The 25,434-nt window shown below is 38.2% G+C and overlaps 1 protein-coding gene across 1 annotated transcript in view; it reads left to right on the top strand.

The window, feature by feature from the left end:
* The window catches only part of ZGRF1 (zinc finger GRF-type containing 1), an 83,066-nt gene that overhangs the window by 32,111 nt on the left and 25,521 nt on the right, over positions 1-25,434 (top strand). The window contains exons 9-15 of the mRNA XM_025386149.1: positions 320-493; positions 6,733-6,883; positions 8,692-9,344; positions 10,036-10,174; positions 11,216-11,400; positions 13,061-13,257; positions 16,089-16,228. Of these exons, the coding sequence (XP_025241934.1) occupies positions 320-493; positions 6,733-6,883; positions 8,692-9,344; positions 10,036-10,174; positions 11,216-11,400; positions 13,061-13,257; positions 16,089-16,228 (1,639 nt within the window). The remainder of the gene's footprint in view (positions 1-319; positions 494-6,732; positions 6,884-8,691; positions 9,345-10,035; positions 10,175-11,215; positions 11,401-13,060; positions 13,258-16,088; positions 16,229-25,434) is intronic.

Raw genomic sequence — 25,434 nt, 5'->3', positions numbered from 1 at the left:
TCTTTAACTCCTGACCTCAAGAGATCCACCCACCTTGGCCTCCCAAAGTGCAGGAATTACAGACGTGAGCCACCATGCCCAGCCTAAATCATACTTTTTAATGTTGAGGTTAAATGCAGTTAAATCAATGCCCTTTGAATTTGTTACCCATACATATGTTTTAGGATAATAGGAGAATTTCCTGGTTTTCAGCATTAGTTCCTGGTAATTATTTACCTGTAATAAAAAGTGAATTATGTATTATGTTCTGTGTGTTTACTTTGTGAATATGTGTCAATATATAGTTATGCAGTTCTTATTTTTAATGATTTATCTGTAGCCTGTTGAGTTTCAAGGACATCAAGTAAAAGGATCAGCTACTAGTGGTGTAATGGTCAGAGGACACAGCTCACAGCTAGGATGCAGTCAGTTTCCAGATAGCACTGAGTATGAAAACTTTATGACAGAGACACCAGAGTTACCTAGCACGTGTATGCAGATTGGCTTCTTACAGGTAAAAATATTTTTATAGTTGCATTTTGCCAAATCATTTTCTTTATGTTAATACTACATTTTGTAAAAATAGTATAGTTGTTTGTACAGTTATAAGTTAAAAAGGAGTACAGTAAATTGACAAGAAGCATAATATCTCAAGTAAAACTAAATAACAAAAGTATTTTACTTAAAAGATTACCTTTTTAGGATTGGGAGTTTAATAGATTACTTGTCACTTCAGAGAAAACTAGGAATTCATGACAAAAGCAAACAGGTAGATTACACAGAGAAATATTCATCTGTTTGACATCTATTTCCCTTTTTATTAAAGCATAATACATATTAGAAGAAATAAAAAAAGCGTAATAAGCATAATACATACAGCAAATAAGTAAATCACCACAAAGTAAACATACTCATATAACCTCCACCTTTAACGAATAGAGCATTATTAGCACCCAAGAAGCTCTCCTTCTGTCGCTTTTCAATCACTACCCTTTTCCCTAAGATATCCACTGTCTTGACTTATAACCATCTATTAGTTTTGCTTTAAAACTTTATATAAATAGAATCATACACAGTGTATTCTTTGTGTCTGCCCTCTTTTGTTTAATATTGCAATTTTGAAATTCATTTATGTTGTTGCCTGTGGCTATAATTTATTCATTTTAATTGCTGGTGTAGTATTCTGTTGCATAAATGTATCCCAATTTATCCATTCTTCAGATGTTCATGTTATTTGTGTTTAGGGACTATTACATATACTGCTGCTATGAACATTCAAGTACCATCATGAACATGTACATATACACACACACGTGACATACTTCTGTTGGTTATATTACCCAGGAGTAGCATCACTGAGTCACTGGATAGGATATATTTACTTTTAGTACAGAATGCCAAACTGGTTTCTAAAGTGGCATTTTTTTTTTTTTTTTTTTTTTTTTTGAGACGGTGTCTCGCTCTGTCGCCCAGGCTGGAGTGCAGTGGCCGGATCTCAGCTCACTACAAGCTCCGCCTCCCGGGTTTATGCCATTCTCCTGCCTCAGCCTCCTGAGTAGCTGGGACTACAGGCGCCCGCCACCTTGCCCGGCTAGTTTTTTTGTATTTTGCAGTAGAGATGGGGTTTCACCGTGTTAGCCAGGATGGTCTTGATCTCCTGACCTCGTGATCTGCCCGTCTCGGCCTCCCAAAGTGCTGGGATTACAGGCTTGAGCCACTGCGCCCGGCCCCAAAGTGGCATTTATAATTTACATCTCCATTAGGAGTGTATGAGAGTCCCCATCACTCTACATCTTTACCAACACTTGATGCTGTTTTTGGTTTTCAATTTTAGCTGTTCTGGTGGCTATATACTGGTACTTCACTTGTAATTTTAATTTGCATTTTCCTGCCTGATAGTGAGGTTGGGACCTTTTTTGTATGCCTATTGGCCATCTCTTTATCCTCTTTGGTGTAGTGCCTGTTCGGCTTTCTTCCTTTTTTTTTTTTTTGAGACACAGTTTTGCTCTTGTTGCCCAGGCTAGAGTGCAATGGCGTGATCTTGACTCACCGCAACTTCTGCCTCCTGGGTTCAAACGATTCTCCTGCCTCAGCCTCCTGAGTACCTGGGATTACAGGCATGTGCCACTTCGCCTGGCTAATTTTGTATTTTTAGTAGACATGGGGTTTCTCCTCCTGGTCAGGCTGGTCTCAAACTCCCGACCTCAGGTGATCTGCCTGCCTCAGCCTCTCAAAATACTGGGATTACAAGCATGAGCCACCACGCCTGGCCTCTTCCTCATTTTTTAATTGATGTGCTTATCTTTTACAAACTTTCTGGAATTCTTTATATAATTGGATACATACTCAGTTGTATGCTTTGCAAATATCTTTCCTAACCCTTACGTACCTTTTTACTCTTAATGGTATGTTTGATGAATCAAAGTTTGTCTTTTTTTGTTGTTTGTTGAAACGGAGTCTTAACTCTGTTACCCAGGCTGGAGTGCAGTGCATGAACATGGCTCACTATAGCCTCAACTTCTTGGAATCAAGCAATCCTCCTGCCTCAGACTCTCGAGTAGCTGGAACTACATGTTCCCACCACTATGCCCAGCTAATTTTTTTTTGTTGTTGTTAGACAAGGTCTTGCTCTGTCACCCAGGCTGGAGTACAGTGGCGTGATCTCAGCTCATGGCAACCTCTGCCTCCTAGGTTCAAGCAATTTTCCTGCCTCAGCCTCCCAAGTAGCTGGGACTACAGGCATGCGCCACCATGCCTGGCTAATTTTTTGTATTTTTAGTATGTTGCATATACATTTAGAACTAGCTTAACAATTTGCTATGTTGGCCAGGCTGTTCTCAAACTCCTAGTCTCAAGTGATCTGCCTGCCTCGGCCTCCCAAAGGTCTGGGATTACAGGCATGAGCCACCACTCCCGGCTGCCTAGCTAATTTTTAAATTTTTTTTTTAAGAGATGGGGTTTCACCAGGTTGCTGCTGGTTTTGAACTCCTGGGCTCAAACAATCCTCCTGCCTCAACTTCCCAAATTGTTGGGAGTTGATGGGTTTAAGACAAATCTTGGAGTTAGAATCATGGATGTTACTGGAATAAATGTAAGGAGTAGGGTGAAAGAAAGGGAGAAGAAAAACAATTGGGCAGACTGAGGCAATTTTCATTGAGTAAAGCAAGATGGGGAACTGTATTAGTTTGCTAGGGTTGCCATAACAAAATACCACAGGCTAGATGACTTAAACAACAGAACTTAATTTTCGCACAGTCTGAAAGCTGGAAGTCCAAGATCAAGGTTCCAACCAATTCTGTTTCTCATGAGCCTCTCTTCATGGCTTACAGATAGCTGCCTTCTCCCTATGTTCTTATGTGTCCTTTTTTTGTGTACATTTGAAGAGAGAGAGAGAGAAATCTTGGTTGTCTCTCTTTGTAAGGAAACTAATTCAGTTGGGTAAGGGCCCCACCCTTATGACCTCATTTAACCCTAGTTGTCTCCTAAAGGCCATGTCTTCAAATATAATCACATTGGAGGTTAAGGCTTCAACATATACATTTTTGTGGGTACATAATTATCTCCGTAGCAGGGAGGAGCAGGTTTGGTGAATACATAGGAATAAAAATACCTGTGAAACCGTCAAATAGAGATACTACGTAAGAAGTTGGGTACATGGGTCTGATTTAGAGGAGATATTTGTGCAGTCATTTGCACAAAGAAAAGTTTAAAGCAATAAGAATGGGTGGGTTCATTTAAAGAGAGCATAGAGAGAGAAGAGAATGGGTTTTATTTGTATCAAGAATTGGGATGGAGTTAGTTATGCAAATTATTATTGAGACACCCAATAAAATGAGGACAGAAATATGTCCATTTCATTTAGCAATGGTGACCTTGGCAAGAATAATTTCAGTGAAATAGGGTAAGAATTAGAGTCATTTAAAGAGTGAATGAGGCCTGGCGTGGTGGCTCACACCTGTAATCCCAGCCCTTTGGGAGGACGAGTCGGGTGGATCACCTGAGGTCAGAAGTTTGAGACCAGCCTGGCCAACATGGTGAAACCCTGTCTCTACAGAAAACACAAAAATTAGCTGTAGTCCCAGCTAGTCAGGAGCCTGAGGCACAGGAATTGCTTGTACCTGGTAGGTAGAGGTTGCAGCGAGCCGAGATCACGCCACTACACTACAGCCTGGGCAACAGAGTGAGACTCGGTCTCAAAAAACAACAACAACAACAACAACAAAAAGGAATGAATGAGAGGTAAGAAAGTGGAGACCATGTATGTAGCAAACTCATTAAAAGATAAGCATATTTTTTTTTTTTTTTTTTTTTTTTTTTTTTTGAGGCGGAGTCTCGCGCTGTGTCACCCAGGCTGGAGTGCAGTGGCGCGATCTCGGCTCACTGCAAGCTCCGCCTCCCAGGTTCAGGCCATTCTCCTGCCTCAGCCTCCGAGTAGCTGGGACTACAGGCGCCCGCCACCACGCCCGGCTAGTTTTTTGTATTTTTAGTAGAGACGGGGTTTCACCATGTTAGCCAGGATGGTCTCGATCTCCTGACCTCGTGATCCGCCCGCCTCGGCCTCCCAAAGTGCTGGGATTACAGGCTTGAGCCACCGCGCCCGGCCGAAGATAAGCATATTTAATCAGTCACTCATTTGACAAATATTTCTTGAACAATGCCTGTATGTTACACTGTTCTTGGTCTAGAGATAGTCTTGTGAATAAGGCACAATCTTTCCCTCACAGAACTTACATTCTGGTTAAAGGAGACAGAAAATAAATATACAGCACCTCAGAGTGTCTTAAGTGCTCTGAAGAATGACACTGGTATGTAGGGGGATAGGGAGTACACATGGGATGGAGTTCTATTTTAGGCAAGGTAAGCCTCTCTGATAAGATGACACTGGAGTTGAGATCTGAATGAAGAGAGGGAGAGAGCCATGCAGATATCCAGGGGAAAGGCATTCCAGGCACAGGGAATAGCAAGAGCAAAGGTTTTGGGGCAGAAGAATGATGGCTGGTGTGTAGAACAGCAAGGAGGCTGCCATGGAGTGAGTGAGGAGGAGGGTGATAGGCAGTGAGGTTAACCAGGAGGTAAGGGGCTGATCAGGTAGGGCTGCATAGGACATTGTAAGAGCTGCCTCATGAGATTGGGAGCATTGGAGGGTTTTGATCAGAGGAGTGAAATAATCAAACTTACATTTTAGAAAGAACTCTGGCAAGTTTGTGGAAAGGGTAGTAGGGGAACAGAACGGAATAGTGTACTCAGTAAGTATTGCCTGTTACTGTTATTTTTATTAAAGAGGCAATATAGTCTAGACTGGCTAGATTTGAACTCCCTTATAAGCTTGATGAATAAGGCAAATTTAAGTGCTAAACTGCTCTTTTTCTCACTTCCCTGAGTTGTAAAATAAGGAAAATAAGAGTACCCACCTCATATGGTTGTGATAAGGATTAAACAAGTTAAAAATATATAGTGTTGGCATATAGTAAGAACTCAGAAATAGAATAAAACTATTTTTATGGTGATGATTGTAATTTCCCATTTGTCTCTATTCCACTGAACGGAACTCCTTGAGTCCAGGGATCATGAGTATTTTTTCACATCTTTATTTCCTAGCACAGCACCCAGAACCCAGTAGCCAATCAAGAAATGCTGTAAAATGTATTTATAAACTTTGAATCTTTATTGTCTTTTTTTTTTTTTTTTTTTTTTTTGAGATGGAGTCTTGCTCAATCTATTGCCCAGGCTGGAGTGTAATGGTGTGATGTCAGCTCACTGCAACCTCGCCTCCCAGGTTCAAGCGGTTCCCCTGTCTCAGCCTCACGAGTAGCTGGGATTACAGGAGCACGCCGCCATGCCTGGCTAGTTTTTTGTATTTTAGTAGAGACAGGGTTTCACTGTGTTGCCCAGGTTGGTCTCGAACGCCTGACCTCAGGTGATCCACCCGTCTCAGCCTCCCAAAGTGCTGGGATTACAGGAGTGAGCCACTGTGCCTGGCTATTGTCATTTATTAAGGAAAATATCATACACTCACTAACATACTCATTTTAGCAAGTTCAAATCATTTACGAGAGTATGAAGTTATAAGTAAAAGAGCTTTTCCCCCAATTCCATTCCCATCTAAAACCACTCTAACAATATGGTATGTATTCTTCCAAATTTTATTCTTTTGTTCTGTGCTTATACAAATATATATATTGTATATATATTTGATCATCATATTAGATTTTAAGATTATTAATTTCTGGAAGAAGCAGCAGCAAAATTAAATGCTGTTCTAACAAGAATAACATATGAACTGTATAGCTGGGATATGTTTTAAAATTTCACTTCATTTTGGAGCAATGTCTTGAAGTTTAGATCAACTATGGACTTGAGGACATAAGAGAAAACTGTTCAGTCCTTGAGTCTGTAGGGATTTAGACCTTCACAGCTGTAAACATTAGGTCTAATTTGGCCCGAGCCCCTTAGAATGGCAATTGATCTTCAGGACCAAATCCTAATAACCCAGACCAGTCCAAATCAAAATCTGACCCACTTCAAATAAATCTGAAAGATTTTTTGCTCTGTATTTTACTGTTATTCTTGTTGATTTTAGTAAATTTATTCCATCCTTTTTGGAAGAAGTTTTATAGTTGTTGCCCCCACCATAGCTCTACATAATGTGCTTTAAATCATTATTTTTATAATATAGATTACTAGAATTCATTCAAACTAAAGAAAAAAATCAGAAGATTTTGGTCTGTAGTTTTGATTCTTCTTTCTGTATAGGTGACATCACCAGAACAAAACGTCTCTACGTTGAGCCCTATTTCTACCTTTGCTTTGAACTCAAGAGATGAAGACTTCATGGTAGAATTCTCTGAGCCGTCCCTGAAAGCAAGAACTTTACCTGATGATCTTCATTTTCTCAACTTGGAGGGTAGTCGTTACCATATTGTTCTAATATCTGTCTATTCATTGAAGAGATGAAATTTTTTATTTGAGAGATTATTACACTAAATATATCTTAGAACCAGATTCAGTGTCATACCCCTTGAAGCCTTTCCATAACCTTTCTTCCTTTGAACTTTTTCTATCATAGATAGCTATTCCAGGTACAATATTCCCTTCTAGCTATCTAGTTCCTTCTTGTTTCTCCTCCCAACTTTGTCAACACAGAGCCCTGAAAGTATCTTCTACCATTGTCGGTACTTCTCACAGCTGTAACTGCAGCATCTGACCCCTTTACAGTCCCTTCCTGTTCCAGAGGAATGACTGATTGCAAATGTCTCATCAACACCATTGGTTGACCTTAGCATAACCTCTTAGTTTCTCTTTTTGCTTTGGGATCCTGAACTCTTCAACTGCTGTTCCACACTTGCATTCCTAGGACTCTGGATTTTCATATATTTTGGCCCTTCACTATGAGTCAGCTTCTGCTTTTTGATGAATATAATACTATTCTCTAGGATCCCTTTCACTAAAATTTCTTTTCTTCTCTCTTTTCTTATAATCTTATCAATATATCTTCCCCTGATTCTGAATTTATGTTGGGTGAGGGGTGAGTTGTAGATAATTTTTTTGATTTTGGATGGATGATACAAAAAATTTTGTAATGTGAATTGGTAGTTGGGTTAGAGAAGGTTTTATGGGTGTGCTTGGTAGAAGACAACAAGGTAGAGAAGAATCAAATACACGGGAGTGGGTATTCAAGAATAAGTGATATGGTAATGAACAGTAGATGATTTTCACAGTTGTACCATGAATCTTTTAGTTTAATGGATTTTTAACTTTTCTGTCAGTGTTACTTGATTGACTTGTTAGAATTACAGCATAGCACTTTATAAAAGAATATTCATTGGCTCACCTACTGCTCTGCTACTTTCCAGATGATCTCCAGAATGTATTTCCAACAAAACAAAAACTCTGTCAGGAAGGTACATTATTATAAAATAGGTATCCATAGTATTGTCAGATAAAAACTATCAGCTTGCATAATTCTGATGCAGTATTATTCATTTGTTTATATATTCAACAAATATTTATTGCTTCTTAGATTTTTAGGAATATATCACTAAAGCTGCTGACACACAGAAAGAATCATTAGAATCATTAAACTCTTTCAGACAGAATTTGCCATGAGTTTACCAGAATTCTACTCTTATCAAACACCATTAGATCAAAGTAAAGCTAAAATCTTTTTTACTCTGAAGGGTAACATAATTCATGAGTGTAAAAATATCTAAAGGAAGTTACAATCACATCGTCTGGATTCATGAACCATGAATTTCAGTCTCTGGAGAAAGAATGAAAGTAGATATAAAAAACTAGTCTAGGTTCTTACCCTGACTCTGCCACTTTGTAGTTATGCTACCTCTAAGCCTTTGTAATCTCATTTGTAAAATGAGAATGATGCATTTTTTGGTTGTTGTTAGCTTTAAAGTGCTTTGAAAATGTTAAGTGCTATATAAACATAATTTAGTAGTTAGGAAAAAAATCATTAGTTAAGGAGGAGAAGAAAAAGAGGGACTTCAATGACCCTAAAAATGTTTCAGTATATATGAATTAAGCTTTGAAATCTTTATTTTTTGAGATTAAAACCATTAATTTTTTTTAAGGAAATAAAATAATATGATTTTTTTTTTCAGGGCAAGTTGCTACTTTTTGCTTCTGTATACCCACTGTTTTCTAGAGCCTAGGTGATAACTAGTAGAACATTTTTATTTAATTAGCATTTTGTTTTTTCAGGGATGAAAAAATCCTGTTCTCTGGAGAATGAGAACCTTCAAAGGCTTTCATTAGTAAGTAGGACCCAGGTTCCACTTATTACTTTGCCACCTACTGATGGGCCAGCTGACTTAGACTCTCATTTGTGTATGATCAACTCTAACACATACAAGTCTTCTGGTTCCCCCATGCTCAACTTGTGTGAAAAGTCAGCAGTTCTTTCTTTTAGCATTGAGCCTGAGGACCAAAATGAAATCTCTTTCTCTGAAGAATCTGGGGAAGTGACTCCAGGGGATGTTTCACTTCTCAATAATATATCTACTCAGAGCAAGTGGCTGAAATATCAAAACACATCCCAATGCAACGTGACTACTCCAGACAGAGTTGATAAGAGAATAACTGATGGCTTTTTTGCTGAGGCTGTTTCTGGGATGCATTTTAGAGACACAAGTAAAAGACAGAGTGATGTTGTCAGTGAAAGCTCTTTGAACTCTGTGCATTTGCAAATGATAAAAGGCATGCTCTATCAACAGCAGCAGGATTTTAGCAGCCAAGAATTGGTTTCCAGAAAGAAAGTACTTTCTCTGAATTTAAAGCAGACTTCTAAGACAGAGGAAATTAAAAATGTATTAGGAGGGTCTATCTGCTACAACTATAGTATAAAGGATTTACAGGTGAGGAAATGTACCAGTCTTGTACATTTTTCCAATAGTTATTGTCTGAATTTCAACAAAAGAATTAACAAAATATACTGCATAGGAGCAATTTGAAGAGATGGCTTTTTTTGATCCTAACTCTGAGCTGCAGTCACATCATCTTTTACTTAAAATCTCTCGTAATAGTAGTGAACATTGAATGAAATGATTTATTTGAAAGTATCTGGTACAGTGTCTGGTACATTATCAATACTTAATAAGTGATAGCTCCTATTTTTGTTTCCATCACTACTACCATTACAATGATTGTTTTTACTTTTGACTGTCAATTGTGTTTGCTGATTAAGTCATCATTAGGGTAAAGGTGCATCTTCTTTCACGTTAATTGTGAATAATCCTTATTATAGTCATAACCAGAAATAAAGATACATAATGATCCATTCACATCAGTTAAACTTTTCCTAGCAAAAAATATATAAAAACTTATTAAGGGGCAGATAAGAAAAGTTACTCTTATTTAGGGTTAAAAATGCCATTCGTAGGTATTCTTGCTGTATTTGTTTTCTCATTTAAAATTTGAAAGTAATTTTCAAGAATCCTGGAAATCAAAAGAATTAATTAAAAAAATAAGTCTATGAAAAATAATTTACTTTTTAGTAAACAGTGTTTTTCTGGAGTTGCTATGATAACTTGAATTATTCCATTGCAGGAGATAAGTGGCTCTGAGCTATGTTTTCCAAGTGGGCAGAAAATAAAATCTGCTTATCTTCCCCAAAGGCAAATTCACATACCAGCTGTTTTTCAGTCTCCTGCTCATTATAAGCAGACTTTCACATCTTGCCTCATAGGTATGGCTGTTGAGTTTTTATTGTATTACGATTGCTGCTTCATGTAAGTAGTAGATTGTAAGAGTATGATACATTATATTGTGAATTTTCATACTAAATATCTCATTCAAGATTTGTTATTTTTCTTATGTTCTAGTTTTTGAACAGTAACTTTTATTCTAATTTCAGATCAAAAGTGAGTTTTAAAAGTGGGAGATGACAATCTTCTTTTTTTTTTTTTTTTTGAGACAGGATCTCACTTTGTTGCCCAGGCTGGAGTGCAGTGGAGCAGTCTTGGGTCACTGCAACCTTGCCTTCCAGACTCAAGCAATCCTCCCACTTCAGCCTCCCCAGTAGCTGGAACCACAGGTGCACACCACCATACCCAGCTAATTTTTTTTTTTTTTTTTTTTGAGATAGAGTCTCGCTCTGTCCCACAGGCTGGAGCGTAGTGGCCCCATCTCGGCTCACTGCAAGCTCCGCCTCCCAGGTTCATGCCATTCTCCTGCCTCAGCCTCCGGAGTAGCTGGAACTACAGGCGCCTGCCACCATGCCAGGCTAATTTTTTTGTGTGTTTTTAGTAGAGACGGGGTTTCACCGTGTTAGCCAGGATGGTCTCGATCTCCTGACCTCGTGATCCGCCCGCCTCAGCCTCCCAAAGTGCTGGGATTACAGGCGTGAGCCACCGCGCCCGGCCAACCCAGCTAATTTTTGTATTTTTAGCAGAAATGAGGTTTCACCATGTGGCTCAGGCTGGTCTGAACCCCTGGGCTCAAGCAGTCTACTCACCTTGGCCTCCCAAAGTACTTTGATTACAGGTATGAGCCACCACACTTGGCCAGTATTATCTTTTGCAAGTTAAGAGTTTTTCTTTCTTTCTTTCTTTTTTTTTTTTAAGTAGAAGTGTTAAATTTAGCAGAAAATAACTTTTCAAAATGGAAATTCGTATTAGGTATGACTCTGTTTAAAGGCTATTCAAATTCAGCTACAAACAGCACATGTAATACAAACAAAATTATTTTGTATTTAATTTTCTGCTCTATCTCTTTTTTTTTTTTGTAGAACATCTAAATATATTGCTGTTTGTGTTAGCACAAAACTTGCACAAAGCTCTTTCAAAAGTTGACATATCATTTTACACATCATTGAAGGGAGAGAAACTGAAAAACGTAGAAAATAATGTGCCATCCTGCCATCATAGTCAACCTGCAAAACTTGTCATGGTTAAAAAGGAAGGTCCAAATAAGGTATTCTTGCTTCCCCTCCCCCTACCATACCAAATACTTCTCTTATAAAGGGTTTAGGTACCTATTACTTCATGATAAGCTTAAAGAGTGAGTCTTAAGAGCTTTCTATTTGAGGTGTTAGTACCTAACACACATTAAATTCTCAAAGTTTTATTGAAAGAATGATCTGTGCTCTAGGATACAAAAATATGAGTTAAAATTAATCTTCAAGTTGCTTAGGAACTTTTTGTGTAGTATTTTAATTTTATTTTTATTATTATTATTTTTTTAGAGACAGGGTCTCACTGTTGCCCAGGCTGGAGTGCAGTGCCTTGATCATAGCTCACTGCAGCCTTAAACTTCTGGGCTCAAGCCATCCTCCTGCCTTGGCCTCCCAAAGTGCTAGGATTACAGGCATAAAAGCCACTGTGCCCACCTGAAAATTTTACATACTTCTGTAATTGATAAAATAGGAGGAATATGCCTAAGTTATAGTGAGATCACTGAGAAGGGGGATGTGTTTCAACCTGAGAGCTTAGAGATTTCAGAAATGAGCCTGAAAGAAATGAAGGTTGAAACTAGTCTACCATGTAATCCCCAGTACAAGTAACAGATAAGCCCAGAGGAATAGAAAAGTATGCTGACTTAATTTATATTGTTAATAATATATTATGGAGGGAGTCAGGTTAATAAAACGTAGGTTGATTGATGACTTATACTCACTGTAGAACTCCACCGTTTGCATATCCCACTTTATTGTTAGCTAAGTGTATAAATTTGGATTTAAATTTAGGCGTCAAAAGCCAAAATTCATAAATAGTGGTATAACAGTGGACTAAAATATAGCTACTAAAAGTCTTTGTTTTCTTTTTAAGATTATTTGATGACATAGTTTCATGCTTATACTATGTTGTTGGGTACAAAGGGTAGGTTACGGAGTAGAAAATGTATCATCTGAGTTTTGTTTAAAAAATTTTACATGTGTTTGTTCTTGTTGGGTTGTGGTGTGTGTGTACTTATGTGAATGAGAAAAAAGGATAGAAAGAAATGGATAAGATATTCAGTGTTTCTGGGCAGCTTTCAGGTTGTTGATAGTGAACATTTTAAATCAGAAAAACAAATTTTCAAATAAGCTTTTACTCTCAGAATAATGTAATCTTTTGATAAAGAGAAAGTAAATGGAAAAGCAGGTGGTTTTAAATTTTATTTTATTTTATTTTTTTTTTTTTTTTTTTGAGACGGAGTCTCGCTCTGTCTCCCGGGCTGGAGTTGCAGTGGCCGGATCTCAGCTCACTGCAAGCTCCGCCTCCCGGGTTCACGCCATTCTCCTGCCTCAGCCTCCTGAGTAGCTGGGACTACAGGCGCCGCCACCTCGCCCGGCTAGTTTTTTGTATTTTTTAGTAGAGACGGGGTTTCACCATGTTCACCAGGATGGTCTCGATCTCCTGACCTCGTGATCCACCCGTCTCGGCCTCCCAAAGTGCTGGGATTACAGGCTTGAGCCACCGCGCCCGGCGGTTTTAAATTTTAAATTACTAATAAAGTTAAGTTGTATAGTGACTAATTTACTGGAGTACAGTAATGCCAAGCAGTCTGCATAGAAGCCTTGACAAACACAAAAATAATTGAAAAGTAAAAGCTTTTTTTTCACTAAATGTTGATCTTTTTTCTTTCGCCTTAGGGTCGTCTCTTTTATACATGTGATGGACCCAAAGCTGATCGATGTAAATTCTTTAAATGGCTTGAGGACGTGACTCCAGGATATTTAACACAGGAAGGAGCTCGACCTGGCATGGTTTTAAGTGATATTAAGAGTATTGGCTTGTACTTAAGAAGTCAAAAGATACCACTCTATGAGGAATGCCAGCTTTTGTTGAGGTATGTTTTATAGTACCAAGCGATTGCCTGTGATTATATAAGAGAACGACAGCCTTCACAGAACTATCATCAGTTTTAAAAGAGATTAAGATAGGAAAACTATTTAAAAGATGGAATACCTCAGTTTCTAAACCTGCAAAATGAGAATAAGTCTTTTTTTTGTTTGTTTGTTTGAGACGGAGTCTCGTTCTGTCGCCCAGGCTGGAGTGCAGTGGCCGGATCTCAGCTCACTGCAAGCTCTGCCTTCCGGGTTTACGCCATTCTCCTGCCTCAGCCTCCCGAATTGCTGGGACTACAGGCACCTGCCACTTCGCCCAGCTAGTTTTTTTTTTGTATTTTTTAGTGGAGATGGGGTTTCACCGTGTTAGCCAGGATGGTCTCCATCTCCTGACCTCGTGATCCGCCCGTCTTGGCCTCCCAAAGTGCTGGGATTACAGGCTTGAGCCGCCACCACGCCCGGCCGTCTCTCTTTTTTTTAATTATATAGTGACAAGATCTTGCTCTGTTGCCCAGGCTGGAGTGCAGTGGTGTGATCCTTAGCCCACTGCAGCCTTGAACTCTTGGGCTCCAGCTCTCCACCCGGCCCAGCCTCCTGAGTAGCTAGGACTTCAGGCCTATGCCACCACACCCAGCTAATTTGAAATTTTTGTAGAGCTGGAGTCTTGCTATGTTGCCAGGCTGGTTTCGAACTCCTGGACTGAAATGATCCTCCCACCTCAGCCTCCCGAAGTGCTGGAATTAGAGGCGTGAGCTACTATGCTTGGCCAGGGAATAAGTCTTTAAAGTTATTTCGGCTCCCTCTAAACATCAAACAGTGTGAGCAATATCAATATAACTAGCAGGGTGCTATTTTTCTAACTTATTTTATGTATAGTTGGGGCTATTTTCCACAATCCTAAGGGAAACCCTATCCGAAAAACTATAGGAATAATTTTTAGCAGTGTGGCATAATAAATAACTGATTGTTTGCATGTCTGACCTACATAGCTTATAGGATAATAGAATGCTACTTTTTGGAAGTATGTCTTTTATAAAAGTTTAGATTATTCAAAATAAATATAAAGACCATTTGCATGGTGATTTAATAGTAACATTTTTATTGGGAGCCGATATATGCCAGGCCCTCTTGTAACTAGGCACTTCACACAAATTTTTTTTTTTTTTTTTTTTTAGACGGAGTCTCACTGTCTCCCAGGCTGGAGTGCAGTGGTGCGATCTTGGCTCACTGCAGCTCCGCCTCCTGGGTTCACGCCATTCTCCTGCCTCAGCCTCCTGAGTAGCTGGGACTACAGGCGCCCACCACCATGCCCGGCTAATTTTTTGTATTTTTAATAGGGATGGGGTTTCACCGTGTTAGCCAGGATAGTCTTGATCTCCTGACCTTGTGATCCGCCTGCCTCGGCCTCCCAAAGTGCTGGGATTACAGGCGTGAGCCACCGCACCTGGCCTCACATGAGTTATTTTATGTAATTATTATAATAGCCTGTAAGATGGAGATATGGGAATAAGTTATTCCCATTTTATAGTTTGGAAAATGAAGTTCCTCAAAAAAAAAAAAAAAAAAAAAAAAGAACTATCATGTGATCCAGCAATCCCAATCTTGGGTATGTATCCAAAAGAAAGGAAATAAGTATATCAAAGAGATACCTGCACTTTCATGTTTATTTCAGCAGTAGTCACAATAGCCAAGATACGGAATCAACCTAAGTGTCTGTCAGAGGATGAATGGATAAAAAAAATGTGGTATATAAACACACACACACACACACAAAATGGGATCTTACTCAGGCATAAAAAAGACTGAAATCCTGTAATTTGCAACAACTGGAGGTCACTATGTTAAGTGAAATTAGCCAAAGGCCAGGCATGGTCTCACGCCTGTAATCCCAGAACTTTGGGAGGCCAAGGTGGGCGGATCACTTGAACACAGGAGTTCAAGACCAGCTTGGGCAACATGATGAAACCTTGTCTCTTGAAACCTGGTCTCTACAAAAAATAAAAATATTAGCCAGGTGTGGTGGCCTGCACCTATAGTTCCAGCTACTTGGAAGTCTGAAACAAGATAAGCCCAGGAGGTGGAGGTTGCACTGAGCCAAGGTCATGCCACTGCACTTCCAGCCTGGGCAACAAAGCCAGACTCTGTCTCAATCAGTATCAAAAAAAAAAAAAAAAAAAAAAAAGAAAGAAGCCAGATACCAAAAGACAAATATTGCATGTTCTTACTCATATGTGGAGCTAAAAAAGCAGATCTTATGGAAGTAAGAGAGTAGAATGGTGGTTACCAGAAGCTGGGAAGAAAAGGGGGTGGGAAATGAAGAGAGGTTGGTTAAAATGTAAAAAAAAAAAAGAAAAAGGAATACAGTAGGGAAATTATAGTTAATAATTTATTGTATATTCAGAATAACTACAAGAGAAGAATTGTAATGTTCCCAACACAAAGAAAAGATCAGTGTTTGAAGTGATGAATGTCCCAGTTTCCCTGATTTGATTTGATCATTACACAATGTGTAAAGATACCAGGAGATCTCATGTACTCCTAAAGTATGTGTAACTATTACATACCAATAAAACAAATTAAATTTAAAGATTTTAAAAAGCACATGAGGTGTTCTATCTTTCAGATACTTTTCTATCTCAGTCTCTTCTAAAACTGATGACAGTTCTGTGAGAGTTGTTATTTTCTTACTTTGATAGAATATATTTTGTATACATGTATGAAAGTAGGTACACATATAAAACCTGGTTCTTTTCATACTGTATTTTAAAGATTTTCAAAAAACTTGTACCTTAATATTATTACAATTCATTTTTATTTTTTATTACCTTTTCAGAAAAGGATTTGATTTTCAGAGAAAACAGTATGGCAAACTAAAGAAGTTTACTACTGTAAATCCTGAGTTTTATAATGAACCAAAAACCAAACTTTATCTTAAGCTGAGTCGGAAGGAAAGTTCTTCAGCTTATAGCAAAAGTGAGTTGATCTGATCATACTGGTGATTCAATCTAGCCTTCTATCTCCATTACATACAACTGTATAAGTTGTTTATATTAAAGAATTTTATATTAAATTTTGAAAGTATAATTTAATAGTACTATGTATTATATATAAACTAATTGTATAATAAATTAGACCATTTCTAAAAAACATTTTAAGATGTTAGGGCTTTTTAAAAACTTCATTAAAAGGGATACCAAAAACATTTAATTAGTTCTTGGAATCATATAAGTAAGTATATTGAATCAACTGTGCCCTGATTTAATGTCAAAAATAAACCGAAAATACGTAATAATAAGTTTGTTGATGCTTCTTTTATTGTCTATGTAATTTGGCAACATTGAACCCTAAATTTTGTATATTTGGAAATAAAATCCTTTAAACATTTTTTCCCCCCCGAGACAGAGTCTCACTCTCTTGCCAAGGCTGGAGTGCAGTAGCGTGATCTAGGCTCACTGCAACCTCTGCCTCCTGGGTTCAAGTGATTATTCTGCCTCAGCCTCCCGAGTAGCTGGGATTACTGGTGCACGCCACCAAGTTCAGCTAATTTTTGTATTTTTAGTAGAGATGGTTTCACCATGTTGGCCAACCTGCTTGAACTCCTGGCCTCAGGTGGTCCACCCACCTTGGCTACCATGGGATTATAGACATAAGCCACCATGCCCGGCCAGCATTGAGTGTTTTTAAAGGACCTTAGGTGCACTAAGTTGGATTAATCATTATTTGTGATTTTGTGACCTACTCTTAGTCATTGGTCCTCACATAGCTCACTGTCATTTAGTTATTTACTTAGTTATTTAAAATAATATAATAAGCATTTGTGAGCCCACAAACCAAATCAAAATCTAGTACCTTTATACCAACCTACATTTAAGTTAACCCCACTACCTAATCTGGTCTCTCCAAACCCAAGGTAATTATCATTTTGATCCTTGCACACACCAACATTTTTCTTTCCTTTGTGTATAGATTTATGTAAATGAATTCCTAAAGAGCTAAATAAAATTTTTAGTTTTTTTAGACCTTACTAAAATGATGTCATTCTGTATATAATCTTTTGGAATTTATCTTTTTTTGGTTAGTATGTTGCTACAATTTATCCATGTTGTTGTTCTTAAATCTAGTCTAGATTATTTGTTTTGACTGTTGTATAATATTTTGTAAACATGCTATAGTTTATTGTTTTCATTGTTTGGGTTTCTAAGTTTTACCACTGTGAACAGGGTGTTGTGAATATTCTTGTACTGTCTTGTAGATATGTACAGGTTTCTTTTGAATATTACTCTAGGAATAAAAATGCTGCATTACAGCATATGAAGATACTTCACACATCTTTAGATTGTAGTGCCAAATTGATTTCCAAAGTGGCTCTATCAGTTTGTATTCAACCTGAGTATAAGAGATCTTATAGAGCAACTCATTCAAATGAGTGTAAGATGATTGCATTGTGGTTTTAGCTTACATTTCTCTGCTCACCAGTGATGTTAAAATACTCTTCATGTGTTTATTAGTTACATGTGTTTCTTCTTAGCCATTTTACTATTGGGTTCTTTATAACCTTCTTTTATTTATAGAAGTTCTTTATGTATTCTTCATATTAATTCTTTGTTGATTATGTATATTGTGAATATCTGCTCCTCAGATCATGTCTTTTCACTTACTTTAAGATATCTTTAGATAAATAAAAATCTTAATTTTAGAATAGTCATATTTATTGTAATCTTTTCTTTTTGACAGTGCTTTTTATATCTTATCTTAAAAATCTTTTCCTATGCTGAGTTCTAAAATTACTCACCTATATTTTCTACTAAATGTTTTACAGTTTGGTTTTTGACATTTAAATCTTTATTATTAATTTCCATAATTTTTTGAGGGAAGAAGTGGTGTTTGGTTACATGAATAAGTTCTTTAGTAGTGATTTCTGAGATTTTGCTACACCTATCACCTGATCAGTATACACTGTACCAAATTTGTAGTCTTTTATCCTTCACCGCCCCGCTTACCCTTTCCCCTGAGTCCCCAAAGTCCATTGTATTATTCTTATGCCTTTTCACCCTCATAACTTAGCTCTCACTTACGATTAGAGCATACAATGTTTGATTTTCCATTCGTGAGTTACTTCACTTAGAATTATCTCCAGTTCCGTCCAGGTTGCTGCAAATGCCATTATTTGTGCCGTTTTATGACTGAATAGTATTCCATGGTGTGTGTGTGGAGGGGTGTGTGTGTGTGTGTGTGTGTGTATCTATCTATATCACAATTTCTTTATCCACTCGTTGATCGATGGGCATTTGGGCTGGTTTCATATTTTCGTAATTGCGAATTGTGCTGCTATAAACGTGTAAGTATCTTTTTTGTGCAATGACTTCTTTTCCTCTGAATAGATACCCAGCAGTGGGATTGTTGGATCAAATGGTAGTTCTACTTTTAGTTCTTTAAGGAATCTCCACACTGTTTGCCACTGGTTGTACTAGATTACATTTCCACTAGCAGTGTAAAAGTGTTCCCTTTTCACCACATCCCTGCCAACAACTATTAATTTTGAATTTTTTGATTATGGCCATTCTTGCAGGAGTAAGGCATTATTGCCTTGTGGTTTTGATTTGCATTTCCCTGATCATTAGTGATGTTGAGCATTTTTTCATGTTTGTTGGTCATTTGTATATCTTCTTTTGAGAATTGTCTATTCATGTCCTTAGCCCACTTTTTGATGGCATCATTTGATTTTTTCTTGCTGATTTGAGTTTCTTGTAGATTCTGAGTGTTACTCATTTGTCAGATGTATAGATTGTGAAGATTTTCTCCCATTCTGTGGGTTGTCTGTTTACCCTGATGATTGTTTCTTTTGCTGTGCAGAAGCTTTTTACTAATAGTTTAATTAAGTTCCATCTATTTATCTTTTTTTTTTTTTTTTTTTTTTTTTGAGACGGAGTCTCGCTTTGTCCCTATCCTGGACTGCAGTGGCACGATCTCGGCTCACTGCAAGCTCCGCCTCCCGGATTCACACCATTTTCCAGCCTCAGCCTCCCGAGCAGCTGGGACTACAGGCGCCCGCCAACACGCCTGGCTAATTTTTTGTATTTTTAGTAGAGACGGGGTTTTACCGTGTTAGCCAGGATGGTCTCGATCTCCTGACCTCGTGATCCGCCCGCCTCGGCTTCCCAAAGTGCTGAGATTACAGGCGTGAGCTATCGAGCTCAGCCTGTCTTTGTTTTTATTGTATTTGCTTTTGGGTTCTTGGTCATGAAGTCTTAGCCTAAGCCAGTGTCAGAAGGATTTTTCTGATGTTCTAGAATTTTTATGGTTTCACGCTTTAGATTTAAATTCTCGATCCATGTTGAGTTGATTTTTGTATAAGGCAAGAGGCGAGGATCCAGTTTCATTCCTCTACATGTGGCTTGCCAATTATCCCAGCACCATTTGTTGAATAGGGGTTTTTTCCCCCACTCTATGTTTTTGTTTGTTTTGTCAAAGATCAGTTGGCTCTAAGTATTTGGTTTTATTTCTGGGCTCTCTATTCTGTTCTGTTGGTCTATGTGCCTATTTTTATACCAGTACCATGCTGTTTTGGTGGCTATGAGATTTAAATCTTCAGTCCACTTGAAGTTGACTCTTTTTTTCTTTCGTATATGGTGTGAAGTAGGGATCCGGTTTCATCTTTTTCTTTTTAATTACCAATTTTGCTAGAATAGTAACCATTTTTTATTGATTAGTCTCTTTTCCTCACTGGTCTGAAATGCTACGTCTGTCATATAATCAGGTTTAAAGTAACTGTGTGTGTTCTGGAATCCCTATTTTATACTGTAGGTTAATTTGTATATTGTTGTACCAGTTCCAGATTGCCTTAATTACCATAGCTTCATAAATCCTGATATCAAATTGTGCAAGTTCCCCTCTGTGTTCTTAGATGTGGCCTGGCTGTTCTTGGTCCTTTACTCTTTCATATATATTTTAGAATCATCTTATCAAGTTTCATGAAAAACTTGTTGGGATCTTGATTGGAATTGTACCTATAAAGTTGAGAAGGGATGCCATCTTTAAAATACCAAGATTTAGAGCTGAGCATGGTGGCTCACACCTGAAATCCCAACACTTTGGGAGGCCAAGACAGGAGGATAGCTTGAACTCAGGAGTTTGGAGACCAGCCTGGGCAACATAGTGAGACCTTGTCTCAAAAAAAAAAAAAATTAAGATTTAATACCATGTACTTGCTATATCTCTCTGTTTATTTAAATTTTTTTGTGACATCTTATAATAAAGTTTTGCAAATTTCCCTGTGGAAGTTTTGAATATTTTTATCTTAAATTTATTCATATTCTCTGATACCACTGTATTATTTGTGTTTTTGTTCTTCTGACCAGTCTTGCCTGAGGTTTGTCTTATTTTGTTATTTTTATCAAAGAACTGACTTGGTTTTATTGATCAGAAGATCAGCAATGTATTTTTGTTTTATTTTTATTGTTGTTGTTGGCTTCCTCTCTAATTTTTATGATTTCTTCTATTTTGTTTAGGATAGTATCCTCTTCTTTTTTACACATCTTAAGTTGATACTTAGCTAATTTTGAGGCTTTTCTCTTCCCTAATACACTTATTAGGGCTGTAAGTTTTCCTTAAAGTACCACTCTATTTTTTTTTTTTTTTTTTTGAAATGTAGTCTGGCTCTGTTGCCCAGGCTGAGTGCAGTGGCACAATCGTGGCTCACTGCAACCTCCACCTCCTGGGTTCAAGCAAATCTTCTGCCTCAGTTTCCCATACTCCCGTACTGGGACTATAGGCACCCACCACCACACCCAGCTAACTTTTTGTATTTTTAGTAGAGATAGGGTTTCACCATGTTGGCCAGGCTGGTCTTGAACTCCTCACCTCAAGTGATCTGCCTGCCTAGGCTCCCAAAGTGTTGAGTTTACAGATGTGAGCCTCCGCGCCTGGCCTACCACTCTATTTTTGCTGAAGTATTTTTTTCATTATAATTCAGTTTGTTTTAAATTTCCCATTATGATTTCTTTTTTAACCTGTGAGTCATTTAGCATGTGTTTTAATATTCAAAAATGTAGGGAATTTCTAGTTTAACTTTTTATTAACTTCTGACTTAAATATGTAATAGGTAGACATTTTTATTTTTATATTATTCTTTAAAATTTATTAAATTTATGTATGTATGTATGTATGTATGTTTGAGACCAGTCTTGCTCTGTTGCCCAGGATGGAGTGCAGTGGCACGATCTCAGCTCACTGCAACCTCTGTCTCCCAGGTTCAAGCAATTCTCCTGTCTCAGCCTCCCAAGTAGCTGGGATTACAGGCACCCACCACAACACCCACTACATTTTTTTAGTTTTAGTAGAGACAGGTTTTCACCATGTTGGCCAGGCTAGTCTCAAACTCCTAGCCTCAAGTAAATCTGCCCGCTTCAGCCTCCCAAAGTGTTGGGATTACAGGCGTGAACCACCGCAGCTGGCCTACTAAGGTTTTTGTACACTTGATCCTAGCCAAAAGACTGAGAAGCGATATTTTTAAGGCTGTTTTTAATGGCATAGTACAAGAGAAATACATTTTCTCTAATTGTTGAATACAGAACTCTTTAATGGTCAGATCAAGCTTATTAATTGTCTTGTCCAGATCTTCTATATAGTCTAGCCAACTTTTTGTGGCAGTTATCTAAGTAATTAAGGGAGATGAGTTGAAAATTTCCTCTGTGGTGCACTCTCTCCCTGCTATTTATAACATTTTGCATCTTATATGTTAGGGCTATTTTATTTGGTACATATGTATTTTAAATTATTATTAACCTCGGGGTAAACATATCATTATGTAGAGATGATCCTCTCCTTCTCTAATAATTTTTTCTTAAAAGTCTGTTAATATAGGTATGCTAAGTTTATTTTAACTAGTATTAGTTTCATAAGTCTTTTTTCATTTTTTGATCTTTGTTTGTTCTTATATTACAGGTGTTCCTTATAAACAGCATATGTCTCAATTTTAAAGATGTGACTTGTAAATAGAATAAGGCCAATAGTTGACTTTATTATAGTAATTGATACCTGGATATGTTTCTTTAATCTTAACTTATTTTTGTTTATTCTAATTTTACTATGCTTTTAAAAATCATTTCTTTTTTTTTTTTTTCTTTTGAGATGCAGTCTCGCTCTGTCGCCCAGGCTGGAGTGCAGTGGCTGGATCTCAGCTCACTGCAAGCTCCGCCTCCCGGGTTCACGCCATTCTCCTGGCTCAGCCTCTCGAGTAGCTGGGACTACAAGCGCCCGCCATCTCGCCCGGCTAGTTTTTTGTATTTTTTTGTAGAGACGGGGTTTCACCGTGTTAGCCAGGATGGTCTTGATCTTGTGACCTCGTGATCTGCCCGTCTCGGCCTCCCAAAGTGCTGGGATTACAGGCTTGAGCCACCGCGCCTGGCCTCATTTCTTATTTAAAAAAAATAAATCGATATTTAAATCTTATCCCTGCTCCCAATAAAACAGATACTTAGAAAGCACCCACTTCCCTTGGTTCTTCCCCTGATCCGTTTCCTTACTCTTCCCCCTCCTGCCCCCAGTTGACAAAATCTAGACTAGTGCTACTCAAGGTAGAGTCTGTAGGCTGATTCTGGTCCACAAACTTACTGGTTCCCAAAGAGAGCTGAGGAGCTGCTCCAGAATGTAGATCACCTATATCATTAGCATGCTGTTTAGTTTAGCTGTATTTTGTTTTATTTGTAGCAAGGTTTCTGAATGAAGGAAGCATTATGTTGATTTGTTGAATTATATTCTAACACAAGCTTCTTGTTACAGACCAGTAACAAACTGTTCAGGACAGCCTGCTTTGAGTAGTTCTAGTCTAAATCTTGAAACACTGGGTTAGCATAGATCTATTTTCTATCTTTTTTGGATGATAATTTGGCTACATATAAAATTATAGGTTCTAAGTTCTTTTCCTTTAATGCTTTCAACCTACAAAAACGGCACTTTCAAATATTTTAATCCAACATTTAATATACTTAGTTATCATCTTATATTCGTTATTGTTGAAAAGTCTGATGGCACTGTGATTTGCTTTTTTTTTTTTTTTTGAAACGTAGTCTTGCTCTGTTGCCAGGCTGGAGTGCAGTGGTGTGATCTCGGCTCACTGCAACCTCCGCCTCCTGAATGATGAGGTGATTCTCTTGCCTCAGCCTCACGATTAACGGACTACATGCACACGCCACCACATGCAGCTAATTTTTGTATTTTTAGTAGAGACGGGGTTTCACCATTTTGGCCAGGATGGTCTCCATCTCTTGATCTTGTAATCCGCCCGCCTTAGCCTCCCAAAGTGCTGGGATTATAGGCATGAGCCAGTGTGCCTGGCTTTTTTTTTTTTTTAAGACAGAGTCACTCTCTTTACCCAGGCTGGAGTGCAGTGGTGCAATCTGGGCTCACTGCAACCTCCACCTCCTGGGTTCAAGTGGTTCTCCTGCCTCAGCCTCCCGAGTAGCTGGGATTACAGGTGTCTACCACTATGCCTAGCTAATTTTTTTTTTTTATTTTTAGTAGAGACAGTGTTTCACCATGTTATTGGCCAGGCTGGTCTCAAACGCCTGACCTCAGGTGATCCACCCACCTCGGCCTCCCAAAGTGCTAAGATTACAAGTGTGAGCCACCATGCCTGGCTGGCACTCTGATTCTTATTTCTTTATGTGTTATGTGCTCTTTCTGGCTGGGAGTTTTAGAATTTTCTCGATTACTTTGATAGTCTTATATTTCTCTATACAGTGTCTAACTGGGTTTTTCCTGATTTCTCCTTTTGGGCACATTATGGACCTTTTAAATCTAAAGTTCATTATCTTTTTTTATACTTCTGGGAAATGAATCTTAATTATTTCTTCAAATCTTTCTTTTTTATCTCTTTATTCTTTCCCTCTTTTCTAGATCTTTTATTATTTAAATGTTAGCACTTCTGAATCTGTCTTCCAAATCTCTTAGTTTTTCCTTTATATTTCCTGAATTTTTGTCCTTTCTTCCTTCTGGGAAATATCATCAATATGATTATCTGAATTGGCTATTGATTCCTCAAATGTATTCATCCTGCTATTTATCAATTATATTTTTCCAACCTAATATTTGTGTTCGTTTCTTTTTCCTGTTTTTTGTTTTTTTGTTTGTTTGTTTTGTTTAATTTTTGAGACAGGGTCTCATTCTGTCACCCAGGCTGGAGTAGAGCAATCATGGCTCACTGCAGCATTGACCTCTTAGGCCCTAGTGATCCTCCCACCTCAGCCTCCTGAGTAGCTGGGACTATAGGTTCAAGCCACTACACCCAGCTAATGTTTTAATTTTTTTGTAGTGATGGGGTCTTGCTATGTTGTCCTGGCACATCTCGAACTCTTGGGCTTAAGTGATCCCCCTGACTCAGCCTCCTAAAGTGTTGGGATTGTAGGTGTGAGCCATTGTGCCTGGCCTGTTTTCCTGTATGTATGTACATACGTATTTATTTATTGAGATGAGTTCTCACTGTTTTGCCTAGGCTGGTCTCAAACTCTGGGGCTCAAGCAATTCTGTCATCTCAGCCTCCCAAGTAGCTAGGACTACAGTTGTGTGCCACTGCACTAGGCTGTTATTATTTTACATTGTTACTATCTTCCTTTACCTCTTTTTTTTTTTTTTTTTTTTTTTTTTAAGTCTTTGTGTTCCTTGAATGTCTTAATATTTTGGCCTGTGAACTCATTTTCCCCTGGCGGTATCAGCTTTTCTTTCTGGCAGTACATGTTGGGGAAGGCCCATTCCAGTCTGGTCAGCTCGAAGGAGCTCAGGGAGTTGAGGGTGTAACTGAGCTATGAGGTGGAGAGCCCCAGGCACTAGAAAACCACAGTTACCCACAGAATGATCCCTAAAGTGAAATCTAAAACCTCTGATTAAAAGGAAAATGCAACATTAAGATGTATCATTTCTTAGATTGTGAAATTCTTTAGCCCTAGGGGTTTGAAGGTGAGGTAGAGACTTCCTGTGATCAGTGAGTTACCATCTGTTTTTCTCCACACTTTATGGCATAGGGCTTGCATTGCCGCCCTGATTTTTTTTTTTTTTTCCTCCAGAGGATTTCTGGACCAGAAGTATAAATTGCCTTATGGATAGGTAGGCCCTATTTGTCCCAGTACAATTGGGGATGGGGAAGAAGATGGGATGGGAAGCAAGAACAGAACCCCAGGAGGTTC

This window comes from Theropithecus gelada, chromosome 5 (assembly GCF_003255815.1).
Source record: "Theropithecus gelada isolate Dixy chromosome 5, Tgel_1.0, whole genome shotgun sequence".
NCBI classification, from domain to species: domain Eukaryota; kingdom Metazoa; phylum Chordata; class Mammalia; order Primates; family Cercopithecidae; genus Theropithecus; species Theropithecus gelada.
Note: the sequence above shows the minus strand (reverse complement) of the source record. Positions and strands in the feature narration are given on the sequence as shown.